The sequence below is a fragment of the Anguilla rostrata genome, chromosome 12 (assembly GCF_018555375.3).
Source record: "Anguilla rostrata isolate EN2019 chromosome 12, ASM1855537v3, whole genome shotgun sequence".
Taxonomy (NCBI): Eukaryota; Metazoa; Chordata; class Actinopteri; order Anguilliformes; family Anguillidae; genus Anguilla; species Anguilla rostrata.
In genome coordinates, this window is record NC_057944.1 from 21452092 (window position 1) to 21470372 (window position 18281).

Sequence of the window (18281 nt, forward strand, 5' to 3'; positions counted from 1 at the left end):
AACACTGCGTACAAACATCCAATGCTCCCAGAACTTGCACATACTGTAGGCTCTGGTAACCAAATCAAATTCAGTTTCCTTAGGGGGGGGGGGGGGCGGAGAGAACCTGAATTAAGATGCACTTCTTCAGGATCTGCAAACTAACCAGAATTCACTGGCATGGAATAACACTACACACAGCCAGCAGGCTGAGGATACTGATGGCCTCTGGTGTCAACTGTGAAAAATGGAACAGTGGGCCTCGGATCGCTAAGAAATGTGTCAAGCTGGGAGAAGGGGGGGGGGGGGTTTCCCCTCCCCTGGATCCCTGGGAACGCCGAAATCTGGTTAAAGAGATACGGCCGCTTTCAAGAAACGTCCATTCAGTAACTGTTCCCAAGACCACACAACATACAGTACAATCTTACTTTTTCGTCTTTTATATCAAGACTGCATTTCTGGCGGCTGTTGTATTCACAAAGAGTACTGAAGATCCACAAAGGTCCACTGGCTTCATGCATTTACCCACACTGTTCATAAGAGTTCTGTCTGTCAGAAGTGGTACTGGGTTTGTTAAAAATGGGATTAGAACAGGGATTAAGGAAAACAGCACTGCTTCTGGCTCAGAACCCTTGACAGATGGGACTATTGTAATGCTATTGCCTCCTGTGCAGATGTCCATGTATACATATACTCATGCTGCAGAGGTCTAATGAATGAAGGTGCCCTTGAGGAATTGATACGACACTGACGGGAACAACAGCAACGACAGTCCGTGGTCTACCCTCTGCACAAGCAACATCAGCGGCAATACATCTGTCAGCTGCCACAGGGCTTATTAAGTGTGCCATTTAACAGAAGTGTTCCCTTTCCTTTCACCAGTGATTTTAGTGCTTCACTCTGAGCTAACCCACCAGTCAATATCACAGGGAGACAGAAAACCTTGTTTTTTTAGAGTTAAACAGAGAACCAGATAGACTTGAAAGACAGTCAAATTAACTAAGAGGATGAGTAGACTTTAATCAATACACAGCAAGAAATAGCTTGGAGAGGTACTGATAAAACCACAAACACATATCAACATGGGCATCTCCTCAGAGGACTTTTGGAAGGAATTGTTTTAACAACCATTACTTGGTCCTCTGCTACTCTCTGATGTGACTCTCATTAGAAACATGAAAGCAGAGCTTCATATTCAGCAGGCTAACTGAGATCACACAGACAGACTGCCGAACGCCATTAAGTGGAAACAATGATCAGTGGCTTTGTTTTCATAATGGCCACTGAACACTTCAAACGGACAGAAATTATTTAGTCTGTGAGCAAATCTGCAGCGGTGTGGCAGATTAGAGAAATTAGAGGGAATAACTGATATAGATCACACAGACGGTGGCATTAAACCCCCACAGCAGTAAGGTGACAGCATAACGATTTAGCGATTTATCAGCCATGTCGCTAATCAGGGCTGTCATTCGGGTCCAGTGCAGACCCGGCATTAATTCAATTCAAATCAATTCTGCTGCAAATGTTGCAGCTGAAATTGGATTGAGATAAGAACGAAAACGGTTAATAAGGAGCGTGATTTAACCGGGGAGTAAATGAGGGCCGAGAGGACAAGGCAAGGCCGATAGCAGCTCTGCGCACAGTGCCACCGCACGCAGTAAACCTCTCAGGCGGAGGACCGTGGCCATAGAAACCACTGTGTCGGTGCCATCGGACATGGGTTCACGACTGGACCCAGGTGTGGAAAATCTGACATGTCTGGACTCCAAACCCACGGAAACCTCCTGTTATTTGAAATCACTGGCAAACATAAAAAGGAAAACGGAGCAAATATGAAATCGAGTCAGATTTATTTTCAGAGCTGTGAAAGCGATCCGTAGCCCTGTCGGTAAAAGCTTCCCGCGGACACGTGCCCTCAGACACCCGCAGAATCACGCGTCTGCAGCTGGAGAGCGGTGTCGCTCACCGTCGCTTCGTCTGTCTGTCTGTCTGTCTGTTTGTCTGTCTGTCTGTCTGTCCGACATTAAGCTGAGGATGCATTCCCCAGAGCTGTTACAGGAGGTGTCTGTTACAGCTGAGGCCTGGGGAAGGGGCGCTCTCAGTGACCCATGAGGCTGTGTTCTCCAGTGAGTGAGCGGAGACCCATCCAAATCTCCACACATCTGACAGAGCTGGGACAGGAGGTGCGGCAGGGCCCAGTACAGCGTGCCTCCATTCAGCGCTGGCCCGGCTCTCCCCCCCCCACATTACCCCCCTCCTCCGGTACATGCAACAACGCTCACGTTCCAGGTACAGATCGATTGAGAAATGATGAGCAAGTCGTGCTTTATAAAGAGAATAAGCATCGATCTGTGGATACTTCAGTCTGCCTGAGGGCGCTGCACAGATGATCTGTCAGGAACGACCGGCCAGGCCGTGCGCTGGATCAGCGTTAGATCAAGCGCGCGGCAGGCGGGAGTGGTGCTCCGAGCCAAGCGATCGCACGCATCATCACACATAGCGGTAGCCGCTCTAGCGATGAGACCGGGCTCCACCATCGGCATAGCCCGTACAGTCCAAGATCTCGGCGTCCCTTTGCGCATACAGAGAATACAACTTTCACTGTTACGCGGCCACAGCGAAACAGAACAACCTCTGAAATGCCCTATTCCCCTGGGCAAGAATAAAGGAATAAAAGCCTGTGGCACTCCAGTAAAACACAAAACACAATTTGCGGCCCAAAGAGGAACGGTGGACAATATGCATCACCCCATTCCCCAGCCCCGTAACAGCTACGGACGGGCAGCTCTCTCTGCAGCGCAGATATTCGTCTTGATCACGGGCGAGGATTTGTGTGCTGGGGTGGGGGGCGGAAAAGGCACGGCTCTGTGGAAGGACCTTCAGCTGCTGGCTTAATAACAGGGAACGCAGGGCCCGAAAACCATCTGTGCTGCCGACCCGACGACCGCACTCCAATAACAACTCCGCGCCACAGCCCTGCATGGGAGAGGAAAATGGCCTTCAGCTATCTGTCACCAGAGCCCACCGGCACTCCATCATGGCCCCTGTGCTTATTCAGTTCACAGGCACATTTTCTCAATAGGGGAATATTTTGATGGTAAACACAGTTGCATGCAGCCGTGGCAGTGTAACTCCAGCACTTAAAGGTCCATCCTGCTGCATTCAACCAAGATCATCGTCTCTAGACACCGTATGCATGGATGTGTGAAAAAAAAATCCCCTCTGACAGCAGTTTAAACGTGCAAACATTGTAAATCAACGTCACAGTAGGAGTAAGTCAGCAGTTTCACAACAGTGCAACGCTTGTTCTCTGTCTGCTTCCTGATAGCCCTCGTCTGTGCAATGGTGCTGAAGCTGACAGCAAGTTAAAGCCCATCCAGACACAGCAAATCACACAGTATACTGAAAATAAAAAAGGAGCACAAGGCCTTTACATGCTAAAGAAAGCTACGTCCACCAGCTACATGCAAAATCCTGTAATTAGTCTCACAGTGAGACGAGTCGGCGGCAGATGGCTGACACGGCCGCACTCCCCTCCCTGGGAGAAGGGGGCGCCACTCTGGAACAGCTTTACAGGAAGTCTCACACCAGCCCGCTACTCGTTACTTCTGGCAGAAGAAAGGGAGATGAGCCTCTGCAAGTGACACCCAGCTTTTCAAAAATAAAAAAATAAAAAAGCAACAAAAAAAAAAAAAGCTCTGGAGTGTCAGCTAGACGCCATAGAGAGGAAGTCGGCAGCAGGGGTGATTCCTGAGTCTTGTAGCCACTTAAACGATTTCTATCAGCAGTACACTGACATTTCCCTTGTTATATATAACCATGCAAACAGAGTCACATCAGGTAATACTGTGCTGTGGTCTGGGGTCAAGAGGCTAATAATTATTTAATGATATTTGACGATAGTTACTAACTCTGACCAATCATTTCCCTCTTTAAAGCAGGATGACACCAGTGTCAGAGCCAATACCTTTAAAAGCACAGAGAAAATAACCCTTTTTCTGGCCATCAGGTAGGAATTTAACCTAACCACCTCATGGTTTGCCTTCAGATTTGAATAATGCATTACGCAATGTCATGAGCTCACTGCTCGCAGAAATACATTTTTAAAACCTAGTATGCGCTGCAAAAAAGAAAAAAAAAAGTTCCTCAAATTCATTATTCAAAGTTATAGAATTGAATTGAAATTAGATTGAATTCATAACCGGCATTTCTCACCCTGCTAAAAAAAAAAAAAAAAAGCACAAGAGGGGGGTTTTCAACATGTTGCCGCTGCAGAATTCATTCATCTTAAACAGATTATAGCATGGAGCGAGAGGTGTGCATCGGAAAAATCTACCCACTGGTATTACGGGGAAGAATAGCAGAAGATAGGGCAGGAGGGGGCTTCTTAAGAACAGAGAAAAGAACACTATACCCCAAGTCCTTATTGTACTGCTCTGGATTGTGCTCATAAAGTAATTTACTGCAACTTTATTTGTTGCCATTGCAAGCTGTTAATACAATCCCTAACACTAATTCTGAAAAGATTAGAGGCATGCTCGTTATTGGAGGCTTTCCGTCTTGAGGGAATTAATTGTAAAAATTAATTGCCCACAGCACAGCACTGTGTGGATGCACATACCACCAGGGTCTCAACAAATTAGATGTGTGTCTGAAAGAACATCCATCTTAAACTCCCATTTCCCATTTTGTTGTACGGCAGCGGCAAGGGCTCTGAACTCCAGATCAGAGGCTTGTGGGAAAAATAACTGCTGCGTGTGGTGCACACCAATGAAAACCCTGCTGCAGACAAGGACACACAAAACACAAAAGAAACTTTCCCCTGGTAAAACTGCTGATTATTAAGCAGGTACATGATCATAAATTCATAAATACTGATCTGGGGACCTCAATAAATGTTGAGATCGAGAAGCCAGCACATGTGAACTGCTCCAGATAGGACCCTGTAGACAAGAGGATACAAAGATGTGCCGTATGAGCACTTATTAAGTACATGGGATTAAATACATAAATACTGAGATGGGGTGGTTTTGCCAGCCCACGCAGGAACCAATAATAACAGCTCTGGGGTGAGTCCAGCCAACAAGCCCTGAAAAAAAGGGTCAGGGCATGAGCTCAGCACCACAGGGACTCTTATACCTCACACAAACCCGACATCAATTAAACAGCAGTGACATCAGCGCAAGCTACCCCTGCCCAGCCCTCCCCACCATGCGCATTTGATTCAGGGCCAGGGGTTGTGTGGCACTTCCGCCCAGCCACCCATACCCATTACGTGACGCAGAATCAGTCTGCAATAAGAAAATAAAAATGCTAATATCTTGATAAATATAACTTGCACTGGCTGGCCTAATCATCAAAGATCGATGATGGGGGGTGATCTCATAGACCCGGCAGACTGACTTACATTCATTCTGTGGGTAGAAACACTGAGAGAGTGGCGAGGAAAGCTCAGATGAAGACGACGATGAGGAAGAGAGTCAGGGGGGCATGATTGCTAAGCAGCAGCTACTGTATCTGCAAACTGAATAGAACCCAGTGAATGGCAAATTAAAGACAATACTACTCTCTTGTGTTTTGTGCTCTATGCCCATTGTCAGGGTCTTCCATTGGAGATGGAACAGGATACACTTTCTAAAGACCAGCTGGAGGTTGGTGGCATCTTGTATAGCTTTCCTATGAGTGGGATCGCTGCCGATGCTCTGTATTAAAGACAAATGATATCCACAGACGAACAATTATTGGAGTATTTCAGATAGGTCCTGTTAAGAATCATAAGTAGGCTTGTGTTTTGACAGTATTCTGAAATCTGAATTACCATAAATTGCATCGCATTGATTTACAAACCGTGTTTGAAATACAGACCGCACTTGCATTCATAAATTATTCATACAATATAACAAATGTGCTTTTGAAAATATAATCATGTTTCCCGCTTTTGTGAGTGCAGACTGGGAGCGAAAGATTTAATCAATGATTAAATTGCAGTGGTTCACCACACTGTAATGTACTGCCTCTACCAGAAGAGGTCCTTGACAGTAGTCTACCCAAGTTAATGATTACTTCAAATGAAGATATTCTGGAGAAAGATGATATTGTTTGTTGACATAATATAATATAGAATGGATAAGGGCATGTTCAGACTCTTGAATGCATGAAGTTATGACATTTTAACACGCAGGAATGTTTTATGCTGATTCTAGCTGACATTAATTTGAACAGACATGTTCCACCATGTATAATACAAAAATCCCTCTAATCCATCCCATGCATAATCACTGATACCACATGTACATGCTGTTTCAAGCAGCAAAACCCTAAATTAACCATAGAAGCAACTGATTTGTAAATAGAATGTACATAAAACAGCAGAGAATATGAATATGAATTGTATTATGTATAGTGGATGATGAAACAAAAATAATGCAATACATTTGAGTTCATTTAGTCATTTTGTAGTTTGTCATTGAGGCTGCGTAAATAAAGCATGAACTAGCATGCTCACAGTGAGATGTTCCATTGCGCTGATACAGAACTATTGTCTATCCTGTCTGTCCTCTATCTATAATTCCTTATCCAAGATGGCGGAGTTGGGGAGGTGGCTGCAGTTTAGCTGTTCTGCTGTGGTGGAATGCTCTTGCAGCAGGAGGGAGCAATGGCCGCGGAGGGAATGCAGTGGCCAGGATGATCACGCTAAATTGGAGGTGAAACACAAACATGGGGGCCTTCATTCTCTGGGACCGCCATAAGAGAATCCGCTGGCATGAGCACAGGCCAGCTGCACGGCTGCCAACACAGCTGGTCTCTGCTGGAGGAATAAATTGAACCCTTTTTAAAAACCCGAGTACGGGAGAGGGTGAAGGAGCAATTGTCTGTGGTATCTGGCAGCCATCCAGGATATGGCACACAGGCACACCTGCACACTTACACATAAGAGAGCTTTTACATTGTCTCTCTCTCTGTAAAAAAACATGGGAAATAATGTTGTAAGTACTCTATGGGAAATAATGATCCACCTATGGACTCCTATGTGTACGTTCTACCTCATGTAGGCCTACATGTATTTAGCTTGCCAAAGACTCAACATATTCTCCTGTTTTGATATTGAGCCTCCTGCTTCATAATTTGTTTTTATTTTATTTTTTTACAATGTTTGCATTATGTCTCAACTGTCTTTAAATACAGCCCCATTAGAGATTAATTCAAGTTGATATCACCAAAAAAATGACAGATTATTTCTACAATTGGCATTTTACAAGGCCATTTTTGGCATTTTACAAGACAAGAGTTAAACTACTGAGCCCTTTCTCCACTTGCTCCTGGTATTTTGGGCAAAGGGAACACACACACACACACAAAGCCACGGCTCTCTCTTGGTGAAGAGAATTTACGCCCGATCATTTCTGCCTCGGCGCTCAAGCTGTGGTGACAGACACCAAGGTGGCAGGCCCTGGCCTATTCCATTCCCGTAATTTGTCACTTTGACTGGAGGCCCCCCCCGCCCCCCCACAACAGAGTTGCTGTGGCGGCCCTACCATCGCCATAGCAATTTCCACGTCTGGGAATCCAATTCACAGCTGCACTTCCGTTCTTAACACAGCCCCCAAAACACCTGTGTGCACCTCGCATTGCCCAGGCGACGGTATTCTGGAAGCTTCTTTTAGAAAAAAAACTCATCAAGCTCACACATCCTGTCTTTTCCCCTGGGCCTCTCGGGCTAACAGGAGAATTCTTGATGGACCTCTTACATAACCCCAATGGAGGCCACACATTCGCTCACCATTTGCAGTGATAAATGGCAAATTTAGCCCTTAATTTAGCCACTGGTAAATTAGCCACTGCTAAATTACTATCATATGTCTCTGCGCCACCCCTGTTGCACACAAGTTGCACAGGATTTGAGTCAGGGAAAGACATTTCATGTGCAAGCAGACTGTGCTGAGTGTGACTGAGATCGCAGGTGAATGATGAGCCGAGTGAATCCCTCCCTCCCTCAGGCAGCAGCGCAGCCACAGTAGACTCAGAGACTCAGGCTTCTGCTCCATCCAAACCTGCAACTACACACCTGGACTCATTTTAATTAACCAGGCTAATCCTCTGAAGAGTAGGCTTTTTGGAATGTTTTTTTTTTTTGGTTTTTTTTTGTTTCAAAATTCAAAGTCAGTGTTCTAGAACTCAGTTTCTGTCAAGTACTAGTAATAATTAACATCAGCATTCGAATGTTCAGTTAAGATCACACAGTTCTGATCTTACACCTTAAAGGGTTATTGAACACAAGCGACTTGTGCTGGTGGCCCTTGGCATTTTGTTGTTCACAATGCTCAGGCTCAGACTTTTAATCATCCATCAAACTCCTGTGATCAAGCTCAGATGGAGCAAAAACCAGAAACTCCAGGACCAAGTTTGCTAACCCTGCACTACATCACTCCCAGGCAGACCCACAATAGGCTCAAGAATTTAACTGTGCTGTCAAGAGTAATCTCACAATACTTTAAGAATAAAAGGCAAAAGGCTTCATCTTGTCACTCTTCTGTTTGAAATGAGGAGAGGCTTAGGAGATCCTGCAGACAGTGTGATAAATGAATGGCAGACACAAAGAGCTAAGAGAGGAAGCATAGCAGGATGTCAAGGATAAGTATGAAGAGGAAAGCACAGATATGTGGGCAGATATGCAGGGTTAGGCATGGTGGGTTGTGCAGGGATGGGAATGAACGATGGCGCAGATGCGGAAACATGGACAAGAATTTAAATTTACAGCTGGATACGACCAAGCAGTGGCAGATGCACAGATAAGAATGAAGGGGAGTAAGGAGACGTGAACAGGCTTCAGGGAGGAACAGGCTCCGTCCGGGATAAGGAAACAGACAGTCGTGGAGCCAATGATGATGTGTACAGGGGAGGTAACAGCCAGGAATAGGACAACCCTGTAAAACATTGGCAGGTAGCACAGACCGATGAAGGGGAATGAGGATGAGGAGGAGGGAAGCAGTCTGGCACTTCGCTGCACACTTCACCCATCAAACCTCTCGCTAATGACTTACACTTAAAATTCCCTCAACCCACAGAGCCGCTTATCACACCGTTTACCATGGCAACAGACCCCCGGCCCGGGAGATTGGAGGATGCATCACCATTAATCTCCCCGAGATGACCTGCTGGCTCCCTCCTTTCCCCCTGACCCTGCCATTTTAATCCTTTAAAGAGGTATCCTTAACTGCCGATACACAAACCCAGGCAATTTCACATGTCATTGTCTGTCATGTGAGGAGAGGAATGAAATCTCTAGCACACAGGCCATAATAGCAACGCGGGGGTTATGAAATAGCATGTCAGCAAACGTCAGCCCGCCCCCACGCCGGCCAGGATCACACAGCACTTCTGGGGCCGCGTTAGCGGGTCACACCACAGCGCGTTCGCTTCACAGCCTCAGCGTCAGCAGCTTCGGCGCAACAGCGGTGCGAGAGCGAGGTTACATAAAAATAAAACGGGGCTGAGCAACTGTATGCTACTAATGACCATCTGATCTGAACTAGTCATTTATGTGTTGAATCCAGCTGATCATGTTCAGCTGAAGAGGGCGGCTCTTCAATTTGTCTGTGAATGGGAACCTATTATAGCTGTATCCATTTTGGGTTCAAGAAACCTCCATTTTCCATCATTAGACTGCGGGCACCCACGGCTACAAAATCCTCCCTCCAAGGCAACCCCACTGCACAGTGACCAGCAGCCACCAGAGACACCAAATGTAATGCCACACCAGTCCATTCACCTATTTAAGCCCACTGGCAGCAAAGCACTTCACAGTGATCAGGGGGAAACTCACATCAACCACCAAGTGTGGCAGCCACTTGGGTGATGCATGGCAGCCATTTTGCACCAGAATGCTCACCACACATCAGCTGAGGTGAAGGGGGAGAGAATGATTTTTTTAGCCAATTAAAGATGACGGATTGAGAAGGAGGGGCATCGGTGATTCTCTGTTACAGGCAGGAGCACCAGGTTTGCCTGTTATCTCCTATGCACCATTTGCACTACAGTTTCCTGAAGTGATTCTCTAAGGTGCTTGGTACCCTATGGCACTGTAGACATGCGTCGTTCATATACACCCAAGGGATTCCAGCAAACTGTTCAGTGTATTTTCTTTCCTGTCAAAGGGAATGAAAGAAAGGGTTGTCTCTTCCACTTCAGAGCCTGGGCACGTTCGCCTGGCAGGAAAGGGTTAAAGCGAGAGACAGAAAGTAAAATTCAGTCATGGTCGCAGCTCAATGTCTGCTCCTCACTGGCATTTCCCCGGAGGGTAAACCGCTGCGTCACTGCCTGACCTTATCGTACTGCGGTTAATGACAAAGCCAGTTCCGGAATGCTGAGTGGTAATCACCATCACCGATCACCATCACAAATGACACAGGAACACTGGACAGCTATTAAATGGCTAAAATGATACATTAATTTTCACTTCCAACCGGTGAAGAATCTGACTTAAAGAGTGAGGTCCCAAATCCTGGGTGTAAAAAAGAATTAAATTGTTGCAGAATTGTTCTGAAAATCAGGAGAACTGAGATCAATTGTGAATTGACTGCAATTGCTCATTGGATACCACAGAGAAACATTGTGCACCACAGTCCCTTAACAAGTGCTTATGACTGGGCTGTCTTTCCCCGTGTTATGTACGCATTTGCATTTATATGTGTGTATGTGCGAGTACACACATTAATACAATATAAAATTTTACAGTATGTATACTGTCGGGATAACAAAATAATAGCTTCTCTATTGTTCTTGTTTCTGCAGTAACACACAGTGTTTTAATGTGTGGCAGATCGGCTTATCCAGGGCAACTCACAGCACGAAACAGAGTTAATTTTTCAGACACTGAGATCGCTCTGACAAGGTCTTCAATTAGATATTCAATTGCCTACAGCTAGAGCTGTTTAGAGCTGTTTTTGTTTTCAGCCACAAGACAACACATGAAACAGCAGACCTACCACCTCTGAAATGGTTCCCTGTCATGCAGTTGCAACATTAATTGAGACTGGAGGGGAAACAATGTGAGCTGTACAATTTTGAGCCATTTTATTTTAGGGGAAACAGTAACCGCAATGAAAAGCAAATCTACAGATGTGCTTTGGTAAGTGTCTGGCTGAAATATATTGGTTCCTACTACTGCGTGGAGAGAAAAAAATACAAAATTACAATATTAACAAGACAAAGAAATGAATGGACACTGTAAAATAACTGGCAGCATATGTCACCAATGAAAGAATAATGACAGTATATCCCATGTTTTTCTCCAGAAGAAATCAAGCTGTAAAGCAAAGCGGATGCAGATGTAGTAGCCTACTAAACAGGAGCTCATTACAGCCAACACTGCTGGCTGTGGGTCGGTTCATATGCTCGTCAGTGATGCCTCCTGGACCGCACAGCTGTATCTCCACATCGCCTCTTGTACAGTGCAGCAGAAGGAAAGATCAAAGAACTTCTTTACTTAAATGTATTATTCATCTCCTTGCCATCTTGGCAGCTTCAAGTTTACAATGCAAATGAAAGAAGAGAAAAGCAGGATTGAGGATATAATGGGAAAATACTGCCATGGCAAAACTGTTTTTCCCCAAATCAATGCATTATTATTTTTGCATTGCATAGCCAATGCAATTATTCATTGTTTGGGGCATTCTGGTTAATGATTCAGTTAACATGTCTGACTATGGGGTAGTGATTTGGTGCAGTGGTTAAGCTTTATAATTAGACTGAATGTTGCAGTTTTGCCACTGCCTTGGTGCCTCTGAGCCAGCCATTTATCCTGATGTGCTTCAGTCAATATTCAGAGAGTATGCTGGTGAGTAAATTATGTTGCCCTGGATGGGGTCCTTAGAGACCAAGATATGGCTGTGATTACCTTAAGCAACCCTGACTGACAACAGACCACGTGTGGCCATTTATAATAATCAATGCGCATCATTTCTCAGAACATTTTCTCAGAAATAAGGTTGCTCCACAAGATAATAAAACCGCTCTAATGTGTTTACTTTCTCGAGCTGGTCGCTTTAACTGGGAACTGTTTATGCTTTATTTTGTTTTTAGCAGAAATGACCACAGACAGCCTTTAAAATAAACAGTCTCCAGACACCTCTTTTAGTGACCTTGGACAAAAAGGCGTAACTGTGAGGGAATAACTGGCGAGAGCTGCAGCAGACAGATCAGGCAGATGCTGTGGCTTGGCTGCTGTATGCATATGAGTGCGGCTCTTTCTCACAGCTACGCTGCTGATCTCTTTACAGCAGAGCCCGTGTGCTCTCTGCAGCGGCTGTCTGGATATCGATAAGGACCACAGATTGGGGAGTACTACTGGCCAGGACAGAGAGGGTGGAAAATTTTGATGTTGAGGTTTTGATGGTGTTTTTTGTTCGCTCATTTTCTACCACTGCACTCTTCGTTGCGCTGAAAGCACTGTCGTTAGATGCACGCAGAAATCTGCTCAATGACACAATCAAAAGATTTGCACAGACAATGGTTCTGCTGTAAATCAGCTTGTGACCCTCAGCATCATGACTGAGACTGGCTGGCGAATGTGAATGTTGCACTGTGACTGCAAGTTCCATATGATTGGTACAGTGAAGAACATACATTTCCTTTTTCCAGTAAATACTAAAAGATTTGCCTGCCTTTTTCCTTTCCTCCTTCCGTTCCCCTTTTATTTATCTCACACTCCCTCCCCCTTCCCTACCTCTCTTTCCCTCGCCCCCACCACCCCCACCCCTTTAATACTGTTCATTTGAACCTTCTGAGTAGTCCAGATCCTGCTGGGGTTGTCTCTTTTGCAAAGCTCCAAGGTCTTTTCTTTAGACCAACCTCAGTCTCTGAAACGAATCAATTCAGTAAGAACCAGCCTGTTTCTTTTATGAATTGTATACATACTCCCACGGATGAGAATGAGATCGAATTTCTCTGCAGAATTGGGAGATTTTTTTTGTCATTCCTTTCACCAAAGCATGGGCAACAATGAGTCAGAAAATGGGCACTTCTCACTATTCTACTGAGCTGCATTTTCCCCCTTTTTTATCCTCCGTTCATGACACTTAGTCAATAATCAAAAGACTTGTGTGAGCAAGATCATTTGCAGTGTACAGTTTTCCTTGAGGGTATGTTAAAAATTCTAACTGGATGTCAAGTCTTTTTTATTTTTCTCCATTATACAAGACCTCACCATGGAAATTATGTCTGAAATAATGAGCTGATGAGGAGCTCAGTAGAACTCTGATGTCCTTGACGTGTTCGATCAAGGTCAAACTCCGCCAGGCGAAGACGGAGACGCATTTGTGACACTATGAATATACGCTCAGGCATCGGCATTGTGTTCTTCATCAGGAAACAGCACAGCGACAGCCCACAGCCCACAGCCTGGGCTCCAGAGGAGGCTAAAGCAGCTCCAGCGATCTGCGTACTCTCGTTACAGCTGGGCTTCTGAGACACTGCCACAATCACTCAACAAAACAGTGGACATTTGCAACAGATCTCAGCATGGCACACAATGGAAACACATCCCTGGAGAATGTGCATTGCCTCCTTTATCCTGGCCCTCGACCGCACATTTAATACGCACACATCAGCAGCAACCAGTGAGCTTTCTGATGCGCATTTTTGAACACGCAAATATCTGTGACAAAGTCATTCGCTGGCATCCTGGAATTGGCTTGTGTGAACAGTAAGCACAATTACATCTTTTTTTTTAAATATTTATTTCAATGGACCTTCTAATTAATGCAGTATATTCATTATGTATGCCGCAGGTCTGTGAAAGTTCTGTAGGCTTTTCCCTGTTATTTAGCTGGGTACATTTAAAAGTCGAACAGTCATATATTATGATCCAGAGGGGCATTTTAAAGAGTCATTTTTAAGTCTTTGACACAATGGGATGAGGGCACATACATCCGACTCCCTGCCACTAGATCTCCCCTACAGCTTCCACAGAGCAATACTGTCTCATGCCTGGACCCTGAAAACAGTTCCACACATGATAACGGCAGATAAAATGAACAGAGCAATCAAAACCGCCCCTGAGGCATTCCTCTAAGGGAGATTAACATGTCCTTATTTTATGCTACCCCTGTCTGATGAGTGATGAAGTAGAATTATTAATGGACGGGAGCAGAGGGAGGGTCGTTCCACAACTTTCACCACAATCCTCACCACAACAATCCTCACCCCTTTCATTATATTCTTTAAATGAAACAGTCTTATGTCTTAACGATTTTAGAAAATTAGGCTTCTAACAAGCTGAATGGGAAAAAAATCTAAAATGTTGACACAAAATGCCGTGTTAAGTGTTGTTTTGGGTCACTGCCGTCTTTTTAAATGGGAATTCTTTCCCATTAGACTGGCTCAATGCCCACGTGGTCACTGAGAAAAGACTTAAATTAGCCACATTGTATATTCCCCGGGCATCAATCCAGGTATTTGGATAGCGGTGTGCTTACTTTAAGCAGAGGCCACATGGGATTCAATATCAAAATATTCAGAAACAACAGAATTCATTTTGATTTGCACATTATATAGCATCTGAAGACTCTTTGTGAATTCTTTTCCTTATATCGGACAATATTAATGATATAAAACAAGGTTTTCCAGCAGAAATGACAATAAAAGTGTATTTTTACATTTTCACAAAATTAAGACCATTTTAGACTGACCTCTGTATGATATTTTTACTAATCTGATTTATTAATAATTCAGATTAATAATTAGCTTACCCAATCTGTCATTGGATGCATGATAAAACTAAGGAATAAGACTGTGTCATGTCTCCTAGGCATTCAGGAATAGCTTGATACTCAATATTACAAACTGGTGAAGACCTGAGGTTCAAGAGCATGGTGAACATTCCCAGCTACAGATCATGCAGTACGTGCATGATTTGCCCTTTCATTCCTCTCAGAGAAGAAGGCAGCAGCTTACCTTCTGTGTGGATGGCCGACACGTAGCTCCAGTTGTACCTCTTGACAATGTCAACCATGGCCCGGGCTTGCTGGGCGTCAGAGGGCACCACTCTCATGAAGTACTTGTACAGGGACTTGTCACTGAGGTCCATGCTGGTAGCGGAGTAGGCAATCTGGGGGATGTTAAAGAGCTGCAGCAGGTTCTGCACCTGGATGGCCACCGAGCTGGACCCGGGTCCGATCACGCCCACGATGGGCTTCTTCCCGCGCATGGGCGTGGCGCCTCTCTCGGAGCAGCGCATCATGCCCTCCTCTTCCTCGGTGGACACCAGGGAGTCCCGGATGAACTCGATGCTCTGCTCCAGGGCCACAGCGGAGTGCCAGCAGGAGTCTCGGATCTCGCAGCCCAGCGTGATGTTGGGCAGGATCTTGTTGTCGGCGTTGATGCGGTCCAGGGTGTACAGCATGGCCTCCACGCGCTGGATCCCGTACTGCTCCCGCACCGCCCCGCACTTGCGCTCGTGCACCTTGTCGGCCGGGGGCTGGTGGTGGACAGAGAACAGGGCCCCGATGATGATGTCTCCAGAGGTGTGGGCCACCACCCGCCGCTCGTTAGACTGTGCATCCACCAGGAACCCAACGCTTGCCGACCCATTATCCTCTGACAGCAAAAGCATGAGGAGAAACAAGAGGCTCATTTTGGGTACACCACAAACGCACCTCGTGTGCGCTCAGGGAAACTTCATGCCTGGAAGGGAGGCACCAGGACCCACTGGCTGATGAAATATCTCTGAAGCCTTCTATTCCACTCTGGGTACAGCAGAGCTCTCATTTCTCGGGCATTTCCAAACACAGCCTAATGAAGAAATGTCTCCAAGGCAACGTGTTACTGAGGAGGCGCAGGTGATAGTTGGCTTCATAACCTTGAATTAAGACAACGTAACGCAAAGACATTAGAAACCTAATCTCTGTTGCAACATCAACCACAAGAAAAATCATTCTCAGATTCAACAATATGTTTATGTTAAAGTTCTGAGAATGGCAATGTCAAAAGCTACCAGAACAATATCAAAATAACAAAAACAAATGCCTTAGGATGCCTGGTAAATAGAAATGCGACAAACATTTCTCCAAATTATAAAATGTACATGGTGCCACTCAGTCATCAAAGCATTATTGATCAACCTAAAATAAGGAATGTTTGATCTACCAGCACAGTATCACAACAAAGAGCTGTAGTGCAGCATTCTGACGACTCCTGTTTGGGTCTTTCGGTTCAGAGCATGTGAGCATTAGACAGATATAATTTAAAATGCCGCATAAAGATTAAAAGTAAAGATTATTAGTCAATTATCATTGATCTAATTAGAATAATTAACCCTGATCCAGATATGTGAATTGATTGAATCAAGGAAAGGTAAAATGCAGCAACATGATTTAGTTAAATGTCTGCCATTGCAGGGGACAAGGGGCCAGGTAATGTTATTATTTGACAGTGTGGTTACAGCCTTATTATTTGGAAAACTGCTTCTGTGAGGTCTCTGTTACAGCTCTTACATTAAACCGATTAATTCTCGCGACTACGAGAAGAAGCATAGGCAATAAATCATGACATGATTCTCGCTTTCTCTCTCTTTCCATGGCGCGGGCTCCCGACGGGATAGTATAGCGTACCTGTCGGTTCTTCTTCGCGACCACGTTTTTTCGATTTCTTGCAGGCAAAGAACTGAGTTTTCATGGTATTTACTTTTGTTTTACAGAGAGAACGTGCCTTGCTCATCACGCTACTCATAAAATTGAATTCAGTGACTTTTATTTATTGTTAATTAATCTGCCTGCTTGGCTGTACATTCTTCGCAGCGAAACAAAACGTACAAAGACATCGTATGCGATATTGTTAAACAAATGCCCATTGGCACTTGGAATGCTTTAGCACGTTTACCTGCGTGCAATTAAAATAATAAGCTATAAGGTAGGAGGCTATTTCATAAATTCACAAAATAATGCCTTTGTAATAGCGACACTGGGCGATCTTCTGCTGTAGTCTTCACAATTTATATAGCCAATACTTCTCCAAAAGGACACCTATATAACAATATTTCCCTCTCTCTATCTCGCTCGGTCTCTCTCCATCTCTGTCACATGCACACACACACACACACACACACAAACTGGATAAATATTTTTTTCAAGTTACCCGTTAGTCGCCATTGCAGAACAGACATGATTCATTTTGATTGTCCTGTTATAGCCTACTGTTCACTGGGAAATGTTTGTCAGTGTGAGGCAGGTTGACCGACGTCGTAACTAAAACTACGAACTGAGAACTACGTTAAACATACCGTCTGAAATAAGTAAAGAATATTTTAACGGTCCAGCACAAGTACACTATACTGTGGCTCTTGGGAGCTATTCGTGGTGCTGAAAAAGCCGAGCGCCCCTATTTACCTTGAAACCTCTGCAGTGGACAACTTTGAAATGTTAAAATGCGTTATAAACTCCTAAGATTCATCTTGCGTTTATCTATTATTAGATATTAAATAAGAAATTATCCACAGCAAATACATAATCAAAAAATGGCAATGGTGAAATGCAATGAGCTTGAATAAAAACGTAGTCCGAGTGAACAAAGATATGCCTCAACAAAGACAGCATTACGTCTCAAACCTCTGTAAATTCAGCGAAACATAACGACAGAAAAATTTTGTTTTTAAAAGAAGTCATTCTGCGTATTTTCTCATAAAGTGAATGACTGTATTAAATGCGTGCATACGTTCCTGTTATCAGACGGTTTATTTTCCGCAAACTACGTAAACCTTTTGTCTGAAATCGAATCAAAACGATCGTCTTACCGTTCAGATTCCCTATTCCTCCCCAGTCACAGTTTTCTCAGGTAGCCCGTGTTCTGTGGTGTCTCGCTAATTTGTCTAGATAGCGAGAAGCCAATGCCTGCGACAGGAGTAAAGGCTCGTCTTGCCTTCATGTCACGCACCACGCTGCAATTGCATGCTCGCGCTCCCCCACATCACCCACCTCCTTCCCCCACCCACTTTTTCAGACTAACCTGCGCCAGGGTGCTTGGACACGATGATCCCATTTAGCATAAATGTAGGTATAAAACATATTTGTATATTATGATTACGGTCTTCCCTGGATATGTTTTATTCATTAATTTTTTATTCATTAATGACAAGGCAATGCTACAAGGTTGCTGCCTCATGTACTGAAAACGCTTTGATCCCTGTTGCAATACCGCTCAATATTTAGAGTGCGACTTTCATTCTAACCAAAAACTGTATGCGCTCTCCGTTTCACTCACACGTACGCTAGTGTGAATGATATGTAGTCTGATTGATTAGACCCCTC

At 44.6% G+C, this 18281-nt stretch overlaps 1 protein-coding gene across 1 annotated transcript in view; it reads right to left on the reverse strand.

The window, feature by feature from the left end:
• grm5b (glutamate receptor, metabotropic 5b) overlaps positions 1-17917 on the reverse strand; it is a 73184-nt gene extending 55267 nt beyond the window's left edge. Inside the window, exons 1-2 of the mRNA XM_064302345.1 lie at positions 17768-17917; positions 14935-15838 (exon numbers count right to left, since the gene is read on the reverse strand). Coding sequence (XP_064158415.1) covers positions 14935-15613 — 679 coding nt within the window. The 5' untranslated portion in view covers positions 15614-15838; positions 17768-17917. The remainder of the gene's footprint in view (positions 1-14934; positions 15839-17767) is intronic.
• Positions 17918-18281: the final 364 nt, after the last annotated feature.